A 21,300-nucleotide genomic window follows, 5' to 3' on the forward strand; every position below is an offset into this window, starting at 1 on the left:
CAAAGTACTTCTGTTTTCTTATTAAATACATTGACAACACCACAACTATACATTTAAATACAACAGAAATAATTGATTGATTTGGAAATTAATTGGTAAGAGGTCAAACATTTATGCATTCTTTCAGCTCTTTTACCTTTAGTACTCCAACATTTTTCTGATTACACTTAAAGGTAGGGTAGGTAATTTTTGAGAAACCAGCTCGATTGCGCTGGAATTTGAAAATACACAGCCGAAATAAATCTGCCACTTCCTTACAGAGCCCCTCCTCCAACAAAACACGTACGCGCACATGACCAATGAGGGCACGAGATAAGTTTGTGCACAAATGGAAGGCTGACAGGCAGGTAGGCCATCCTGTTATTTTAGCCGGGCCGGCTCAGATGATTGGTCGTGCTTTTTACAGTACCACGGCTTCCACAGATGACATTTTTTAATGGATTTTGTGTCAAAGCACTTCAGATATTCATTGCTATCGGGATGTTAAGAGCATTCCATGGAATACAACAAAGCGTGTATCTCGAGCCGGTTTCTCAAACTTACCTACCATACCTTTAATTAGTAAAAATATATGTTACGAAGACTAAGAAACAATTAGTATTATAAAGATGGTCCAAATAGTTAAAATATATCGTAAAATGAATATGATTGGGAAAATACCCTGCTAAACCTCTATTGAGAACCTTCATTTTGTAAACCTTGATTTTTTGTGAACTTGATATGCTTTGTGTTTTGTTTAAATGAAAGAGTTACAGTTACCACAGCGCATGTTGAAATACAAGACGGTATGATAGCTCCATAATCAAGTTTTATTTGAATAGCCACTTTGTGTGCTGACACTGCACGTCATTCTTGGACATCTATATGGACATTAAATGGGTATTTGTCATAAAGCATTAAGACTTGGTCCTCCCTATAATCCATCATGGTCCTTTTCCTCACTTTGTCTTGCAGGATTTGAACATCCAACTGTACAGCATAATGCTTTGCTAAAACCTGTAGCAAGAGGTTTCCATTGCATCAGAATCCATGTTTCTCAGATCCAAACTCAGGAGCCCTGCTGGTTGTTTTCTCCCAGCAGTTCCTCCAGCGTCTCCTGGTTGGAGAACTCCTGCAGCGAGGAGTTCATCTCGTCCAGCAGGTCCTCCCCCAGCAAGAAGCTCTTCATGTCGTGCACCGTCAGCCCGATACGGTGGTCCGTTATACGGTCCTGGGGGAAGTGATACGTTCGAATCTTCTCTGATCTGCCTTTCGTGCCAATCTGGAGGGTAGAAAGAAGAAATTGGAGAGAAAGAAAATTGACCATATAAGGCAGCGGTTCCCAACCTGGGGGCCGCCAAATAATGTGCAAAACATTATGATTTGTGTGGAAACAATTCATTATTAAGATTCGTTTTAATTTTAACCTCTTTTCCTTTCTCTTTCTCGATCATACTTAGCAACGGTCATTACAGTCCTTGACAGCGGTCGGTACTACTGGATTAACAACGTGTCACATGTTCTGAATTGACCAATCAGAACTTTATTTAGCCTCCCTATTGTTTATGGTTGAATGTGGGCCGCAAACATTTTTTAGATTCTTAAGTGGGTCCTGAGTTGAAAAAGGTTGGGAACCGCTGCTCTAAGGGTTGGTTTAAAATATATAAAACATTAACAGGCTCCCTTGCTGCTTTTTTAAATGTCTTTTACCTCTTTTTAGCAAACCATAATACATTAACTTAATCAGTTTTTACAAAGTAAAACATCACTCAAAACCTATATTTTATATTCTACTTAAATGATCACTTGCACATCATGTTATACTGTATTGTTCTGTATTGTCGCTGTGTCCCACCTGTACTTTCCGCTGGTTGTAGCGTTTGCTCGTCTCCGCCTCTAACTTCATGCTGTACAGTTTTGCTCTCAGAGCCTTCATGGCTTTCTCCTTGTTCTTTATCTGGGAGCGCTCCTGCTGGCACTCTGCAACGACGCCTGATGAACACACACAAGCATTAAAGCACTATTCTTAGGTTGGAATCTCAGTGAGGGGTCCTCATTTCATTCAGTGAGAGGCAGACCCACACAGACACACAGCAATACAACTCTACTTAAACTAACTTGAATTGTTAAGTTATGTGACAGAGCCTCATGTTGTGAGTCTTATTGGAATCTTGCAAATAAAGTTTGTCTGGGTTTTTTATGTAAATGTAGGAAACTTCCTGTATGCGTTTCCTTTGTCCATACTTACTAAACATTACATATCACTTGTTAGATGCTTTGATCCAAAGCGACTTACATACTCAATACTGTGGGCAATCCCCACAGGAGCAATGGGGTGAAGTGTCTCAGGGACACAACGACATGCTGACTGCAGTGGGGTTTGAACCTGTACCAACCCACTGCACCACACGCCAACTGTTGTTTAAAACAGTACATACAATACATTAACATTAAAATGTTAATGTATTGGGAATGTCATTGGAGAAAAGGGAAGTTGAATTTATTGTGTTGATGCTTAAAGACATCTAAAATCCTTATTACAAATGTCTTTGCTTTGGCTCTTTGATGTGTTAAACTACTTTATCCAGTCCAGTTGTTGGGGTTAGGTTGGAATAAATAAGTGAAATAAATGAAAATTCTCTCCAGCGTTATTGCATGTAAATGTGGATGATAGAAAAATTGTAAAATTCAAATTAAAGTCAACAAAGGCTAAAACCTTTTTTGGGCGTCATACTGTTAATGTCCCACTAATTCTAACTATTACAAAATAAGATGTTTACAGTGTTTACCTGTGGGCAGATGGACGATTCTGACTGCACTGTCTGTGGTGTTGACATGTTGACCTCCAGCTCCACTCGCTCTCTTAGTTTCAATCTTCAGGTCCTTGGAGTGTATCGTGAAGGAGATCTGACAGGAACACATCATCATTTATTAAAGTAACACCAGATGTGCAGAAGAACAAGCTTTCTCCTAAATATCCTACCTGTACTATTACCTGTACTATTACAATTTTAAATGTTTCCCAATTCACATCCTTATTGTTTTCCTCATATTTATAATACACACAGATTAAGCAATAAATGCCAACTATATTTACCATGTCTCCGCCAAACAGTCAAGTTGCAGTTTACACTCATGTCCAAACAAACTGTAATCATTGTACCTTATAAGACATTTGTGTGAAATTGTCCTATTTCATGTCTGGATTTTTTTAGACTTTTTTGTCAGGGAAAACAAATGTGGAGATCAGTGCCAGTTTTCGAAAATTCAGATGGAAAGATGGACAACCCGAAAAAAATAATCCCAGCAACAGTCTTCACCAGAGGCCATTTGATTCTAAAATATAAAACAATAAAGATTCGAGAGCTTTTGCTTTAGTTACAACAAAGTCATCTTCTCTGACTATTCCAAAATTCTGCAATTCAGAATCATTTTCCATCCACCTGTAATGATGCCTGTAGAAAAACGTTGTTATTCCATCATGTGAAGCTGTACCTCAGTGGGCTGGGGCAGTATAGCCACTGTCATGGTGCTGGTGTGCATCCTGCCGTGTTTTTCAGTCCTGGGAACCCTCTGAACCCGATGGACTCCGCCCTCAAACTTCATCCTCTTGTAGCTCTGAGAGCCGCTGATGCTAGCCAAGGCGCTGCGCACTCCACCTGAGCAACAAGTACCAAGAGTCAAATGTAAGATAAGATAAGATGGACTTTTATTAATCCCCGTGGGGAAATTCAGTAGTTCAAACAGCAACAGGGTAAGATTGAAAAACAGGACAGCACAGATTCACACAGGTTAATACAATTAAAGATAAAAAATCAAAGATACAAATTAAAACGATAAAAAACTATGAAATAAGAAATGAATTAAAATGAGCATATATACATATTGGGTCATATAAACTATGAAGTATTGGTACAACAACATGTAGAAATGTAACATGTTTGATTTATTTAATATCTGTTTCAGTATTTACCTTTCCTTAACACATTTTCTTTGTAAGTCTTTTTAAATTCTTATTTAAACGTCATATATGGGCATTACTTAGTGACTTAGTGACCACTCAAAAGTTCTCTGCACAGAAAGGGCTCCCCCTTGAGTTTAGGGTTAGGTATTGCAATATTGATATGAAAGTCGAAAACAGAAGGTTTTTTGCATTTTTGTGCTGACATCCTGTATCTTATTACCACCCAATCCGTACCTTCAGTCGCAAGTTAGAACACAAAATTGTGTATTTTTCCACTGTCAACTTTATATAGAAGAAACAGACAAAGTGTAATTCACACTGTGATGTTCCTGGCATATTCATATTCAAAATAACAGAATCCAGACGAAGGTGTATACATGACCAGGCACTGTTATTTCGAAAACTGACAAGCAATCCAGCTCTCCTAACAGTATGTTATCCTGAGTCCAATTGTATCCTAAATTATACTCTAACCTAGTTAAGGTTTTTGCATGACTGTTACATAAATAGTATTATCAAAGTTACGCCAGAGTGAGGGAACAATGGAGCGTGAGATGGGTCGGAGAATTGGAGCAGCGGGAGCGGTACTGCAGCCGCTTTACCGCACCGTTGTGACGAAAAGGGAGCTGAGCCAGAAGGCAAAGCTCTCTGTCTACCGGTCCATTTTCGTTCCCACCCTCACCTATGGTCATGAAGGATGGGTCATGACCGAAAGAACGAGATTGCGGGTACAAGCGGCCGAGATGGGTTTTCTCCGCAGGGTGGCTGGCGTCTCCCTTAGGGATAAGGTGAGAAGTTCGGTCATCCTGGAGGGACTCGGAGTTGAACCGCTCCTCCTTCGCGTTGAAAGGAGCCAGTTGAGGTGGTTCGGGCACCTAGTAAGGATGCCACCTGGGCGCCTCCCTAGGGAGGTGTTCCAGGCACGTCCAGCTGGGAAGAGACCAAGGGGTAGACCTAGGACCAGGTGGAGGGATTATATCTCTTCGCTGGCCTGGGAGCGCCTTGGGATCCCCCAGTCAGAGCTGGTTGATGTGGCCAGGGAAAGGAAAGTTGGGGCTCTCTGCTGGAACTGCTACCCCCGCGACCCGACCACGGATAAGCGGGAGAAGATGGATGGAAGTTAAGCCACACATTGAGTCAGTTCTGTTCTATTAGCAAAGGTTTTAAGATATCGACCACTATGATGTTGCCCCCCAAATACAATCTGGTGAAAAATGTTAAGTGCTGGAAAATGGTTTGTAATGATTTTTCGTTACCCGACTCTATAATGCGGCTAACATCACAACAAACTGTGCCCACTAACCTAAGTCATTGGTCATGTACTCCAAGACGTCGAAGGACCAGCCATGGTGATGAGCATATCCCTGGTACATGTCAAACACCTTCAGAGGAGAAAAGACGAGTCGCCATGTTAACATACAGGTTTGTTGCAAATGACTCATTCACATAGGTACGACATTTTGAAATGCAATATTTTTCTCTATATAAATAAATATGTAAAGATTTTCATATTCAGTTATTTTTTCAAAAGGCCCACTATCTAATAAAAAGAAATACTTCCAGACCTCATTGGTAAACAGCATTGCCTCCTGACCCCCGACACCGGCTGTGACCTCCAGCACGAGGTCGCTCAGATCTGCCTCCTCCTCAGGGATCAACAGATTCAGGATCTGATTGATGAAGCAGGTTAATATGAAAGAAAGTTAAAACAACATCAATGAAACATCTAAAGTGAAACAAGTACAGGACGATAAATCAGCAATGGAAAGCAATTGACTTTTTATTGTAACGTTACTTTATGCTGCAAACTAAATACCTCTTGTCTAATATCTTGTATTTCTTGCAAACATCCTTCACTCTCCAGCTCTGCCAGTTCTCGCAGGGCTGGGTCTTCATCTATGAGGAGAAACCAAATGAATTCAATGATACAGTGATATATAGTATTTGTGCCATGTGATGATTTATTGATATCAACAGTTAAAAAGGTCAAAAAGTAAGAACTGAATTGAGATTGATAGTTAATGATTTGTATTTTGAGAATTGCATTGTAGATATCATCAATTAGATTAGATTCCTTTATTGTCACTACACAGAGTACAGCAAAATCCCAAGCATTCCCGATGGTGCAATCACACATAACAGACAGCATAAGTATCATTTTGACAATACAAGCTAAAACGTTTAAGATATAATATATAAAGTGACTATAAATTGGAACTATGATACATTGAACAGTACACTTACAAGACAATACAACATTACCATACAAATACAAATACAAATACAAGAACAATACGGCCAAGGCAGTAGGAAATGTAAACCAGTCAATAAGTAAGTTATTGTATGTGTAGGTATCAGTGCAGTTAGAAATAAATATGTGTTCTATAAAAACGGTATGAGGTAGAATATAAGGTGATAATTGCAACTGTTCACAATGACATTATGAGTAAGTTGTAATATTGAGTGGTATTTAAAGGGCTTGCTATAACGCCTCACCTTTCAGCAGCGCTTCGGTCTCAGCCATCTCTCTCTGCTTGGCGTCCAGCTCTCTGATGCTCTGGATGAGAGGAGCCAGCAGGGACACTTTGGTCCTCTTGGACATCAGCGTGTCCTCACTGGACTGCTCCTCTGGCACACCGCTGTTGGCTGCTCTCAAACATTCATTGTACTCCGCCTCCATCTTCTTCAGGTATTCCTGCAGGGATGTCTTAGAAAAAAGCTCATCCACTGACAGTATCTTGGCCACCATCCAAGGTGTGCCGGTGTGAAGAGTTCTTGTAGTTCTGCCACAGTGATGGTTGGTGTGTCGAGGAAATCTGACAGTTTGGCTGATGGCATTTTGGGATTTGTGTAAACAAGGTATCCACAAGCTGTAGACACAATCATTTCCTCTTGGAAGAAGGTGTATGGCTCTTCTGAAAGCCATTGCGTGAAAAGATAATTTGATTTCTTGTGAAGATTCACTGAGGGGTCAAATCAAGATATGACTTGGCTTTTGCAAATGATCCCCTCTTGTCCGGGAGCAAACATTAGCCAAATTCCACTAGAAAAATGCGGTATTTTTTTCTTTTTTCATTTGTAAAAAAAAGCAATACATGTTCTTACAATTGTTATGTTAAGATATATTCTTTTGCCAATCAAGTCATTCTAGAATTCGGCATCATTTTTGTAATGATAAGCAGTGTTTTAAATTGATACAATTGTATATTCATTAATAAGTTTATGTCGCCAACAATGTCTGGCAATTTGTCATGGTTTCCAGCGAATTAAGACCAATACAGCTAAAACAGGAAATATCTTTTTGAATTTATAAAAAGCTGCTATGGCTATTAACCTACAAAACAAAATGATAGCATTGAGAAGGCAATCAACTCAATGAGGGTTTCTTTTGAGCTAATAAATCATCTTAAAATCCAATTACAAACCTTAAAATGTCTCCATTCGATATATCCTGTTATCGGAACAGCAGTGTGACAATAAATAACAAAAATGTGGTCATAAATTGTCTAAAGGCAGTCTAGCAACTGATTGTTAATAGTTGTTGTGAAAATATGTTTCCTTTTACCACCTTGCTGAAGGGCGCAGACATATTGAATGTAGTACGCATGCGCAAAGAGGGCAAGCTCTTCTTCTACGGAAAGTGACAGCAGACTTAAAATCCCTACAGACCCCCCTGCAGGGGTTCGGTTTGCAAGTTCGTTTTCACAACATGTGAGTGTGCTTTTGTCTTGAGAACAAGCGTTTTCAAGACTTAAAATAATTTACCCCCGGCCACACACATAAAATGGTTCCTACGAGAAAGTCTGTAACCTGACACTGTAAATCCTGTCTATACCTTCTTATTGTACATCCATGGTCTATACAGGTGTTGCTAGCAAATAGTAGGAATTCTTATTTTCATTACTTATTTTTGTTAGTTTTAGTAAAACAGTTCTTTTCATTTTAAATATCTTTATACCTTCTTTTCCTAGTTAGTTTTTATGATTGTATTATGTATTATTTTACTTATTTCATATCATTGTATTATATTTTATTATTTGTATTATTATTTAATTATTATAATTATAAAGTTATGTTGTACACGTCATTATAGATTTTTGAATAATTATTTTATTGTTTGTGTATTCAGTTCATTTTTTTATTGTATTTTGTATCATATTCTTTTTAATATATTTATATTATCTGATGTTGTGTCATTATTATTTTTGCATGTATTTATCAAAAATGTTCTTTCTTTTTTAATTCTAAGTTTTTGTATTATTATTGTTAATATAATTATTTATTTAAATATAATTCATATTAATTATTACTTAATTATTCATTTTTTATGTATCAATATCACTTTTTTATTTAATTGATTTATTCATTGTATTTTTACTTGTCTTTATTGCCATTTAAATTTGTTAGGAATTTATTTTAAAAATGTGTTATTATTATTATTATTTTGTTATAATTAATAAATATATACTAGTAAGTTAAAATACATGTAGAAATACATTAAAGATATATAATAATGAAAGTTCTGTTTTACTCTCAACTTATATTTTTTAATTTATTTACATATTTATACATTTTTAGTTATGTTCATTTAATCCTGTATTTATTCCTGTATTTATGCATTTATAATAATAATAATAATAATACGTTTTATTTATAAAGGAGCCTTTCTAAGCTTTCGGGTCGCCGTACAAGGTACACAAAACAAACAAAAAACACAATATAATCAATAAAAACAGAGGATGTTATACATTTGTGTATCATGTCATGCTCTGTCCTCTATACCTGTGTGCTCGTTTTGTGCATAAAGGTACAAATTCACTCCACATCACAGCAACACCTATAGTTGGGTCTTCGATGTTCCAGAAACATATCGGTTGTCCAGAGGTCTATTCATTGGTTTTCCCCTCAGGTGCTCAAGGTACAACACCCATGGGAGGGACTTCTTTTGTCTTTTGCTATGCTGATGTTAAATCTGGAGAAATTGTCCCCACCACTTTTTCTAACAAAGTGACGCCCATGTTTTGTAACCTTAGTGAATTCTCATACTGCACAACGCATGGGGTCAGTTGCCAACTTTGATTGTGCTGTCTCCTAAAATTGTAATGACTGTGAGGACTTGCAAATTGGATTGATGCTAGGATCATCATTTCATTAGCATTATGCACATCAGTATGCAAAGATTATCAGTGTCAGGTCAGAAGGGTAAGCTTACGTATATCTCTCTCTCTGTCTGTGTGGTACTGGCACTGCAGAAGGTATTTTCTTTTCAGTTGTACTTGTTTGTCCAACTTCCAACTTCACTTTGTTGTTGTCTAAATATGTTGGTTATGACTGGGAGAGGATTTAGCACCCTTGTTGTATTTGCCTATAATGCATCTGAAATAGTAAAGTAACCGACCACATCCTGCAACCCCCCTCCCCTGCCTGGTTTCAATGAAAGAGCCACATCACACATTCCAGGTGGGGGTGTGAACTGGACTGTCCTGTGAATGCAGTCTGTCTGTTCTTCCTCTCAAACAGTGGGATTCCTGACAACAATTAGAGACAGCTAAACAAATATCTGAAATATCATTGTCATCACTTCCAGCAGACCCTTTTAAAATATAGCATTAATTTCACATAATAATTGTAATCAGAATCATACGCAAGATACCTTCCCCCTATGCTCTATATATATTTGTAAAAAGTCAACTGTCCATCAGATAGTTTTTAAGGAACATCAAACTTGTTGAACATAACTTTGAAATGCTTAACTTTAGTGAAACTGTTTCAGGAATACTATTTAAAGATGTTTCAATTGTATTTTACGTGAAAACCAACAGGTCGACGTACCATGCACTCCCTTGGCTTTAGTTATGTAGATATATGAATTCGTTTTTTTTTTAAGGTTTACCGTCTACAACCTCTCCAATATTAATGCATATATTATGTAACACCTTGTAACACTCAATTCGGCTTACTACTTTTTGTATACTTCAGTACTGTATATGAAACTTTTTGTACAGTGAATTTTCAGTGTTTCACATAGGATGGGAAATACCATTGAAAACACGTCGACTGACTGCGCGCTGACATCACTTCCTCAAAATGTTAGAACCTCAAATCCCATTGGTTGATATGGTTTAAAGGGACAGGCTCCCGCTCGATGTGATTGGTTGCCGCATTTTGCGCACGGATTTCAAATAGAAGCAGGAACTGGCGGATGTTGAGTTGAGGAACATTTCATTTGGAATTGGCAAACACAGGAGTCAGACGAAAGATAGCTCAGCGGTAAAAAGGAGGGAATCAAGGGTCAGCTTTGGATAACGATATTTACAAGCCTACGGTAAGAGCCTTTGCTTAATATCCTATGGACTATGAATTGCTAATGTTATTATTAAGTATTAGGATGTTCTGTCAGCTTTGTTAATAGCATTGGCACTTTAATTTCGCTCGATTAAGATTAATAAGTGTTGGTTAAACGTTGAGAAATACATATTATCTTAACAATCTCAGCCGAAAATATACTACATTTCAGAGTATAATAAGAACCTTAGTTTGAGTTCTGAATGCAAAAGTATATACAAGTAATGAAAGCTAGCTACTTGGTTCGAAGCTACTTCCCATGCGTCCCACTGTACGCGCGTAAATGCATGATTATAGTGATAACTTCGCGATGTATGAAGCACTTATCCCGTGATGTTCAACATATCATAGTACAATATACACGTAATGTAACTACCTACTTATTTAGCTTATGCATTTAAAGACTGCTATAGGGACCTGGGTACGTTCACGTCACCGATACGTTTCCGCCAAATCTAGCTACATCGCGCCAAAATCAATTATTTGAAAAGTGATATAAACTAAACTATCCCAACCGTGTTAAACGTTAATAATACAAGTTTAACTGCAATATAGTCACTTCTTATGACTTTCTCTTATGTCAAGAAACGCATTAGTTACCTTCGATTAGCGGGGAGCTAGGTTGGCTTGCACAAGAGAAGCCATATTGCCTGACAGTCACATTGAATATTTGTTAACCCAATTAACTCCTGATTTGTCTTTTTTTATCCAGATATCTTCATGGTGCGCAGTGTGTTTTACTGTCAAAGTCATCATGAAATGCCCTCACTACGAGTATACAATGGCCAACAATATGGATAAAAGCGCTGCAGCAGACTCCAGGGTGCTTCACCTAAAAGCTTCCCCAGTGAAAGAGCCCCTCGCCCTCAAATCCCAGCGCCCCCCTGCTGGAGTGACCAAAGAGTTGTTCTCTCACAACAACAACAACACCAAAGCAGTCCACAACAAGGAAAACAGCACCATCCAGCATGACTGGACTCTGGTTGAAGCGTTTGAGGACAGTGGCTATCTGTCTCTGCAAAATAGTCATGATAATGACTATTGTGATGATAATGATGATCATGGGGAGGAAGAGGATGAACACATCCTTAAAAAAAACGCAACACCCCTGCCACCTTCAAATGCAGCAAAGCATAAAAAAAAGACAACTCCTAATAATTCTCCCACTAAGTGTAAAGGAAGGACTGACTTTAACCGGCAAGTGTCTCTGGAGGTAGCTTCTACTCCTGTGGATTGCCATAAAAGGAGAACAGTGGCACACTCGCTGTCATCTACCCCGTCCGAGCATCACAATAACCCCAACCTGCCCATACTGAAGTTCCAGAAGACAGTGTGTGAAGAGCTTGCCAAGAACTATCGTAAGAATAAGAGGTAAGATAATTACGCATCTCTGATAACAAAGACTTTACCTGCTCCGATTTGCACACAATAGGTAACACACAGACCTACCCATTCTTAATTAGTGTGCATTTAGATATGGAATAGTATAAAAGGTTCTGCTTTTGGGATATCTTCCCAATATCAAAATGATAAAAGGGAGTTAGGAATTTTGTATCCATCATTGTCGCATATCTAGTGAAACATTTGAAAGGTTAGGACCATAAACGACTACCATTCCCTACCAGAATCAAAGCTGGCAGACATGCCTGAGATACATTTTGGCGTCTCATTTTACGGGGCCACTCTGCTAAACCTAAACTCATTTCAAATTTGATTCCTTGTTTCAGTTAGACTTTAATGAAAATGTACAATCGTCTTCCTGTGTCTCAGGTATGACTTTAGCATCATCAACAAGGTTGCAGAGCGTCAACTTTTGGATCGGGTGATCGGAGCCCATATGGGCATGGAGTACATCGACGTGTTTTCGTATCTTCTGACCAGGAACATGAGAAACATCCTGACTAACATCCTGGCCCTGCTGGGAGACATGGACCTCATCAGGTAAATTACAAATTCTTTACTATGTAGATGCTGAAGTAAAGAAAGTTTACTTTTGTTTATGTTATCAGCTGAAGTCACAGTTTATAGTTTAAGACGAAAGCGTTGGAACTATTGTTGAATTGATTACTACATTTTTTTAAGTTAAGGAAAATGCACACAAGTGACAACACGTGAACGTTGAGATGTTAAAACATACTGGTCAGAAATAGTTAGAAATTGTACTTTTTACATTTCTTTTATTATTATAGGTACCATTTTTCTCTTGTGTAAAGTCCTCATACATTTACCTTTTCCCCCTCAGCTGTAAGAAAGTGAGCAGGACATGGAGGAGGTTCATCTGTGAGGATACAGCCGTTCTGAGCAGGTGTCAAAGAGCTGAGGAGGCACTCAGGGTGAGGAAATCACACAAGTGTACACCCTTTGTAGGACCAAGCACTGAGTTGTGCAAGAATCTTGCATTGTTGTGCCTCTGGCCATCAATGAGATTGTTGCTGAACAACTTACTCCATATGCTGTTCATGTTCTAATGTGTTTCCTTTTTCTCGTTTCTCAGGAGTCAAGGAACTCCACGAGGCAACAGGGCTGTGGTCTAACGAGAGATTCGGGTCTGTCCAGGGTGGTGTTCTCCTGCATGCAGACCCTGGCCTCACCAAGTACCCAATCTTCTTCCTCCTCATCGAGCTGCGGGGTCAACAGACGTCCTGCTCACTCTCAGGAAGGCATCATGCCCCATCAGGCCTACACACGCTTCAATGAATACATGCAGGTAAGAATTTGTTTATAAATCAGAATAACTAGCGCAAGAACCCAGCAAACCCAGCATTTCTGAATATAAATGTGTACTGCTAGTATAAAAGCATATTAGGAGGGACACGCAACAGCCTCTTCTTAAACAGAGATTTCAGTACACGCCAGGAAGAAAATAAAGCCTGTGCAATGGATTTTCCTTTATTACTCTGAACCAAACAATGGCAGTATAATGTAATGTTGCCCCAGAGTAGGATTTGAGATGGCAAAAGAAGGCGTAACATTCAACACAAGTGTGTAGTGTGCACAGTCTGTCCCAGCTGCTGTGGTGTGACTTTCAATCAGGTTCACGCTTTGGAAAATACATGTCATTATTTGGATTCTAGTTGTGTTCTATATTCCCATTGAATACGGCTAAACTTCGCTCATTGTTGTGACGCGTATACATAATAAATGTTTTAAGGATATTTTTAATATTGTAAATCAAAACAATAAACAAACAGAATCAAACGGTCAACAAAATATATCGGAGCTAAGCTCACCCCCATTGTCATGCTACCAAACCTGGTGCCCTAAATACCATTAACCACACCCATGTGACAATCACCGGAAACAACCAACAGGATTCCCGCGGGCTCTTAAAAAGTCTTACATTTGATAATCAGAATTGCAGGCCTTAAAAAGGTCTTAAATATGATCAAAAAATAAGAAGGGGCTTAAATATGATTTAGAAGGTCTTTAAAATTATGGGATTTGAAAGGTACTTCTGTGTTGCGATCGCGTCTAAATGTGTTTTGGGGGAAATATCCGGGCCGCAAAGTAACCAGTACGTACGTAAGACCCTTTCAGTTCCCCCCAACAATTTGTATTGAAATAAATCAACATGGAACCAGTAATCACTCACTTTATTTCCTCCGGCCCCTTATCAGGAAACACCCAGCTAGTAACTGAGCTTCAGCTAGCGGCAGTCAGAAACTAGGTATCTTCGAATCTACTTACAAATATGGGGAAGTGTAAGTTCAACCGTATTTGGTTGGAAAACATCAAATTTAGTGCTTGGTTGAAACCAGTGGAGGGGAACGTGTTTGAAGGCCGCTGCACCTTTTGCAAACAAAATTAGCGTTTGTTTTGCTAATGTAGCGTTAGCTAGTGCAGCTACTCCCGCAACAACACCGGGGGACCTCCGGGCGACGTTTGAGTCTACGTCAACCCTAAAAGCGGAGGGGCTGTGGACGCTAAATACCGTAGCTAAACACCAATCATACAACAGCATGAAGACAGCAGAGCTCTGACTATAGCTCTTGTCACTCACACACACACACACACTTTTTGTCCAACACAATTCTGTGTACCGTTATGTTCAGTCATCGTTCTTATGTTGAACATGAATACGTTTACTTAAGTAATTATGGGACGTATTTCTTCTTTCCTAGCAATTTTCATTCATGCTTTCTTACTGTGAAATAGGGCTTAAATTCTATTCAAAGTGGTCTTAAAAAGTCTTACATTTGAGTTGGTGAAACCTGCAGGAACCCTGAACCAATTACAAGCGTGGGTGGTGTGAACAAATAATGAAGATAATATGACTATAAGCACAGGCTACCACAGCATTTTGGCTCCTACTCGTTAACTAGTGTTAACATGAATTTGTCTTGTTGTTCTGTCCAGGCGGCCAGCAGTCTGAAGACGCACGAGTCTCTGCGTCCCTGCAAGCTCTGCGGCGCTCCAGCGACGCACCTGTCCGAGGTTCGGAGGGCCACGTGCACCAGCCTCAACTGCCAGTTCGATTTCTGCACCTACTGCCAGGAGAAGTTCCACGGCTCGAACCCCTGCAGAGTGGTGAAGTCCCGATCCATCTTTTCCACCACGAAGACGACCCCGATCCTTTTAGGTAGCGCTCGCAGCAAGAGGGGCATCCGGCGCCTGTGATGGAGCGCTACGGGGGTTTTATTCTCTGAATATTTTAATGTCCTCTGTCTACGCTGGCTCCCTCCAAAGCTCGGACAGCGAGGAATGTTTTGATGTCTACGCTGGCTCCCTCCAAAGCTCGGACAGCGAGGAATATTTTAACACAAACTGGACTTCTAATTGTGTCACTGTGGCATTAAAACTTTGTGACATGCAGAACTCCGGCTCTACGCAACTGAATCGACGTACTGAAGCACTTGATAGCGCACTGCTGGGACAATCAACCAGAGAGTGTCACCTGGCAAAAGCTGTGGTCGTCTGTGAGCGACATACACATCTGATGCCAAAAAGAAGAAAGAAATGCAGATTGGTATACTTTAAGTTGTGCAATTTTTATATTTTGTTTTTAAAATGAAATGTATGTTCACATTGTCTATTTTAAATTGTTTTGTATTTGTTTTTAAATAAATCAAGAAGTGTTTAAATGTTCATATTTACTACATGTAAATAAATGTTACATAAAACTGATCTTGTTTTCTTTGTTATTCCTCAATGACACTTATCCTAGAGCTGAAGTTTGTCCAGTGTAGTTGTGGAAAAAATAATCAACCACTTGAGTTAGTACATGAAGATATGCTTTAAATGTAACCTTAGATAACCAGTGGCATTTGTGACTTTTTAACGCTACAGTTATAACTACTTTACATTTTAGAAGTTTCACATTGGCAATTTCAAACCGTTGAGGGGAAAACAACTGTCGCTCTATTTCTAACATGAGTGTATTATCTTTTTTTTTTTATCAGTTTAAGAACTTTAAAAATGACAGAGTAAAATGTGTATTAAAATTGGAGGACTGGTCATTTTTTACATGGATTATTTTGTGAATGAATGTTGGGGATTTTTTCGGATTCTTAACTTGGATTACGTTTCAGATTTTATTGAAGAAAAATGTTAATAGTCATGTTTAGATGTCTACAGCAGAGGGCAGCATAGTTTACACTTCTCAGGGTAAAGGATTCTTCACCGCACTCTGACGATGGCACACAGTTTGACAAACAGATACATAGACAAATACCACGAGTTGGTATTATTAGCTGCCTTGAAAAACAATACAAAATATGACTAGTGTATAACCAGGGTGTCCGCGGGGTCTTAAAAAGTATTACAAGTTGATAAATCAATTTAGCGAAAAGGAAGGCTATTAAAAAGTATTAAACGGCATTTCCCATGGTATTACATTTTGTAGATTGTTTTCAATAAGTATATGACTTGTCCAAGGAGGTTGTATTCTAAAGTGTGACTGAATGTAATCATTGCGTAGGTGTGTAGTGTGATTCTGTGCAGTTTATTTATGACATCCCGTTGGATGGGACGTGATCTAAACAGGACATCGCACGCTCACTGCTTGATAGCGCGCGAAGGTCTGTTTACGCCGGTTGTTAAACAACATCGTTAATGTTGGAAGATAAGGAGGAAGGACAATCAATATTGTACATAGTAAATGTGAGGTAAAGTGTGTCGCCAATGTAACCGGTTAAAACTCGAAGTGGCGAACTTAACATGTATGGAAAGGGTTACATTTGAATTCAGGATTCCTGCATATACCCTGGTCTAAGACCTTGTGCTCTATTTCCAACATGAGTGTATTATCCTTTTTATCAATTTAAGATTTTTTTTTAAAATGACTAAAAGTTAAATGTGTATTAAGATTGGAGGACTGGTCATATTTTACTTGGGTTGTTTTGTTTTAGTGAATGCATGTTGTTGTTTTTTACGGATTCTTAACTTGGACTTTAGTTTCAGATTTTACTAAGGAAGAAATGTAAGTAGTCATGTTTAGACGTCTTCAGCAGAGGGCAGCATCGTGTACACTTCTCACTGCACTCTGACGATGGCACACAGTTTTAAAACAAATGCAGACAAATACATATTAACATCACAAGTGAGCATTTTTATTAACTGCCTTGAACAAAAATGAAAATATGACTAGTGCATAACATACTGCCCTGTCTGCCCATGCTGGTTGCCCATTACATTTCCATCCTAATGATTTAGTGTCAAAAAGCGTTACATGTGGAATTAAAAAAGTTAGTTTTAGTTTGTATTTAGTCCGTCTTGGTCAGTCTTTGCAAATCCTCCAACTTTACAAGCAGATTATTTGAATAAACAGAATTTTTCTGTCAAGTACATAATGGCACAAAGTGTACTGTGTATTTAGGATTATTTTGGCTGCTGATAAGGAATTCAACGGTAAAAAATGATTAACATGTTTAATAGGTCACGCAAGCCCTCAAGTATGCCAGTATACTACAGTATGCAGTCATTGTACATTGAGTTGTATTATAATGCCATATGCAGCACCAACTTGTGCTTTTGCAAAGTAAAGTGTCTCTGCATATTATTCTCAACGGAGACTTTTCACATTATAAATATGTTGTATCACTACACATCTGAGCTGAAACCTGAGGAAAATACCTATATAAAACAAACACAACATCTATTGAAAAAATATTCCCAGGATAACAAATCTGGTTTGCTTGCATCTGTCATCACCTGTTTAGGGGAGCTATGGAGCTGCAAAGAGCATCAGGGACATCAGGTACCTCTGACATTTGCAGGATGACCCATTTGACCATTCAGTAAACTTTCACTCATAGGTCAGCCGGATGTCTTGTGACGTGGGAGAAAAACAAACTGCAGGTATGTATAACTCTTATATGTACATGTCACGGTTAGTACGGTCACATGTTTCCAGTTGAGATTAATCGGTTTCTGCTGTTACTGCAGGTGAATAAGGGCAAATAAGCAATAGCTGCGACCATGTTCAAGCACTGACACACATGCACAAACACACATGCACAAACACACACAACCTTACACATATTCTCTGCTGAACTGAAGGATGCCTCCAGGACGAGCGAATGAAAAACAGATCATGAGTTTGTGATAAGTGAATTTCTATATTATGTTCTTTTTAAATAACCTCCACTCTTTTACTGATACACTTCCTTTTAGTCAACTGGTGTTAGCAGCAAAAAAAAACAAAGCCTCAGCGGTTATTAGATTTAGGTACATTTTTAAAACAAAGGCCTGAAGAGCATGTCTGATATAATTAGTAGGGATGTAACGATACCAAAAACTCACGAAACGATAATATCGAGATAAAAAGTCCACGGTACGATATTTATCGCGATATTGAAAAAAAAAGAAAAAAAAGAGATTTTTTTTTTACTTGAATTTTTTTTTCTTTATTAAATAATAAATCTGATTTGTACAGCATTTTAGTAGGATAGTAGTATTTTAAAATGTCAACAATATAATAATCAGACCCTGCAATAGAATAAATCAAGTTTCACTTTAGTTTTTCAAGTAACTCAACTCTAACTCACTAACTCACTCACTCAGCATCATCAAGGTTATCTTTTAGGAATATGAGCATGTCCACATTTCCAGGTAGAAGATGGGATGTTGGGGCGTTTACAAAATCCCCTGCTGTGGAAAAAACTCTCTTGCTTGGTACTGATGTTGCTTGGACAGAGAGATATGCTTTGGCCATGGGTAACAGCAGTGGGTCAAACTGCATTGTCTCTCCACCACTTCAAAAACAATACCGTTATTGCCAAGAAGGTGAGGCTTATTGACAGGTCGAGATATAAATATACTGCTGGTACTTGTCCATGTCTCTAGGTATGTACATGTAGACCTGTAAATACGATGTCCTTTTGTGTTATCTGTTGTTTTATGTTCATCTTGTAAGCTACTTGCTGCCATGTTGGACAGGTCTCCCTTGAAAAAGAGATCAATGATCTCATCTGGTTAAATAAAGGTTTACCGCGATATCGCGATATTCAATATATCGTTACATCCCTAATAATTAGCTAATGTGGGATATGTAAGTGTCAGTGTACAAGAGCCATAAATACCAATACATAAATACAGAGATACTGAATAAACTGAATGTTGAGATTGTCCACCAGAGCCTCGATGTCATGCTCAGTACATTTTGTTGACGTTCTTTGCAATATAAAGTAGCTTTATGAAATATGTCTATGTGGAAAGAAACATCTTAACTAACCCGTATCATTATTTGCATCAGCTGCAACAAATCCACTAATGTGTTTATCTTTCAACTCCAGGTGTGCCAAACGACTGTAAAGCCATTTGTAGAGCTTTTTGGCTTAAAATAAAAATAAACTCCTTGCTTTGTGATGTGTGATTTAAATGAGAGCAGCTGCACATCTCACATGTAAGGAAATGTCCTGACGACAGAGCTAAATGGATGTTTTTGTGAATTGTCAGAGCTGCTGCTGCTGCTGTCAGGGTGGTAAACAGCTGCTGATGAATCTGAGCCGTGGCCTTTCCCTCCCTCAGAGACTCAGGATCATTTATCTGGCAGATTTATTGATCGGCTGCTGCAGCGAGACACATCCCCAACGCAATCAGGACTGCTGCTAATTGTAAAAGTTTTGAGAGCCTTCTGTCACATACGTGTTAGTGTGTCACTGTAATACACAAGTGTTTAAGGATGAAGGAGAGCCATGCAGGCTATTCTCTCACCTACAATTAAATAATGCAAATTAGGTTTTTATATATTTTTGTATATCTTTGCATTTTCCTAACCAGCATCGTCTCTTTCTTTTTTCCATCAGGGGTCCCTTTATCTTCATCTCCATCACTTTTCTTAGCGTCTTTCCCCTCCTTTTAATTACATTTTCTTATAAAGTACCATCATTAGACTTCATGAAGATACTGTATGTGAAATGGGACACCTTAATAAGCTATCAGAAGCTTGCATCTATCTGCTCATCCTTAGAAATTCCCTCCTTTCCTGTTTTTATTTATTTATTTGCATAAACAGCTCATTTCAGCCCAATGATAGAGGGTGGGGGCGGATGTATGACAGGGCAACATCCGGAGTGTGTGTGTGTGTGTGTGTGTGTGTGTGTGTGTGTGTGTGTGTGTGTGTGTGTGTGTGTGTGTGTGTGTGTGTGTTTTCAGGTCGATGATCTTGATGCATACTGACTTCCACATGTCAATCAGCCGTATGTCACCAAAGTTGAACTGTAAAAGCCCTGAAAAGGAGCTGTCACCGGAGAGCCTGCAGGGAAAACAAAGCAGGAATTGAATCTAATCCTCAGACTGATGCTGGGGAGAGACACATGACGCCAGGCTGGTGACTAAATGTTTTTCAATATTAAAAAAAGGAAGAATAAATATGCCATGAAAACTGATGGGGTGTGAGCAGGCTTGAAGTTTATTGGCTGTTTGGGAATAAGATGGTGGAAAGTCCACATTCTCCTTTTGAGCAACATCAAGCTCATAATTTAAAATATTTGTTTTTTTCCTAACAATCCACAATCAGAAAAAACGTCATGTATTCCTTTTTCAATGTTCAGATTATTACAAACTCATACACACAGAAGGTATAGCCCATCCTTGCTTTATGCACTCCATGACTGCTAACTTTAAGAAATTATAAAAAAACCTTTTTGAATATAAATGAATGGTAATCAATCAGCAATTTCTCTAGAGCTTTTATATTCAGTATACGAGATGTGATAATTGACTCATAATCTGCAATGTTTGACAAATTAGAGAACTAAATTGAAAACACTTTCATCAATAACGCTTTGATTCATCTCAAAGACATCGTTTCATTTCTCTTTGAGCAGCTCTGCAGCCTCTCCAGGGAAAATCTGTTGTATTCTGTATGAGGCATTACTGATGAGTAAGAATATAAGAATAAGGTAGTATAACCTGCAGAGGCTTAATTAAGTTCAGTGAGAGTCATAGATGTATGGGTATAATTGAGTACTTAAGGAAGAGCTTGGCTCAAGAAAAGTACACACACACACACACACACACACACACACACACACACACACACACACACACACACACACACACACACACACACACACACACACACACACACACACACACACACACACACACACACACACACACACACACACACACACTGTGCTTGGTGTTAAAAGGCTGCAGCCCTTTTTCTCTGTCTGGTTTTACTCTGATTGGTCCATTAATATCAGCACTGCAGTGAGGAGAGTTAGCGAGTGAAGCCTCTCCACAAAGCAGGCAGTAATCAAACATGTCCAGGAGAGTGGATGGACACACAGCATACAGTATATATTTATATATATATGTATACACACACACACACACACACACACACACACACACACACACACACACACACACACACACACACACACACACACACACACACACACACACACACACACACACACACACACACACACACATACACACACACACACCAAACCTTAACCAAAGTTTTTCGGGAAAAACAAACCTGCCTCACCCTGGGAACATCTATTAAATGAGCGCAGATGGAGAGACACACAAACAAGCACACATCCATATGGGTTTTA

The 21,300-nt window shown here is 38.8% G+C and overlaps 2 protein-coding genes across 4 annotated transcripts; one reads left to right on the plus strand and one right to left on the minus strand.

Moving 5' to 3' along the window:
* Window positions 1–788: 788 nt before the first annotated feature.
* Window positions 789–7,570, minus strand: mtrf1l (mitochondrial translational release factor 1-like). Of its 3 annotated transcripts, none has more exons than XM_079689024.1 (9): window positions 7,369–7,569; window positions 6,440–6,771; window positions 5,760–5,839; window positions 5,509–5,613; window positions 5,247–5,325; window positions 3,475–3,638; window positions 2,769–2,886; window positions 1,835–1,971; window positions 789–1,261 (listed from the first exon to the last, which is right to left on the minus strand). In XM_079689024.1, the coding sequence occupies exons 2-9, from the start codon at window positions 6,690–6,692 to the stop codon at window positions 1,049–1,051; spliced, it is 1,149 nt and encodes a 382-aa protein (XP_079545150.1). In that variant the 5' UTR covers window positions 6,693–6,771; window positions 7,369–7,569; the 3' UTR covers window positions 789–1,048. The 3 variants fall into 3 exon arrangements, with proteins under 3 accessions (XP_079545150.1, XP_079545149.1, XP_079545148.1); XM_079689023.1 differs by having other exon boundaries at window positions 6,440–6,858; window positions 7,369–7,568; XM_079689022.1 differs by having other exon boundaries at window positions 6,440–7,570.
* Window positions 7,571–10,112: 2,542 nt separating this feature from the next.
* Window positions 10,113–15,412, plus strand: fbxo5 (F-box protein 5). Its single transcript, XM_079688001.1, has 6 exons — window positions 10,113–10,268; window positions 11,001–11,659; window positions 12,059–12,229; window positions 12,531–12,621; window positions 12,783–12,995; window positions 14,645–15,412. The coding sequence occupies exons 2-6, from the start codon at window positions 11,043–11,045 to the stop codon at window positions 14,903–14,905; spliced, it is 1,353 nt and encodes a 450-aa protein (XP_079544127.1). The 5' UTR covers window positions 10,113–10,268; window positions 11,001–11,042; the 3' UTR covers window positions 14,906–15,412.
* Window positions 15,413–21,300: the final 5,888 nt, after the last annotated feature.

Source organism: Notothenia rossii (genome assembly GCF_949606895.1).
Source record: "Notothenia rossii genome assembly, chromosome: 6".
NCBI classification, from domain to species: domain Eukaryota; kingdom Metazoa; phylum Chordata; class Actinopteri; order Perciformes; family Nototheniidae; genus Notothenia; species Notothenia rossii.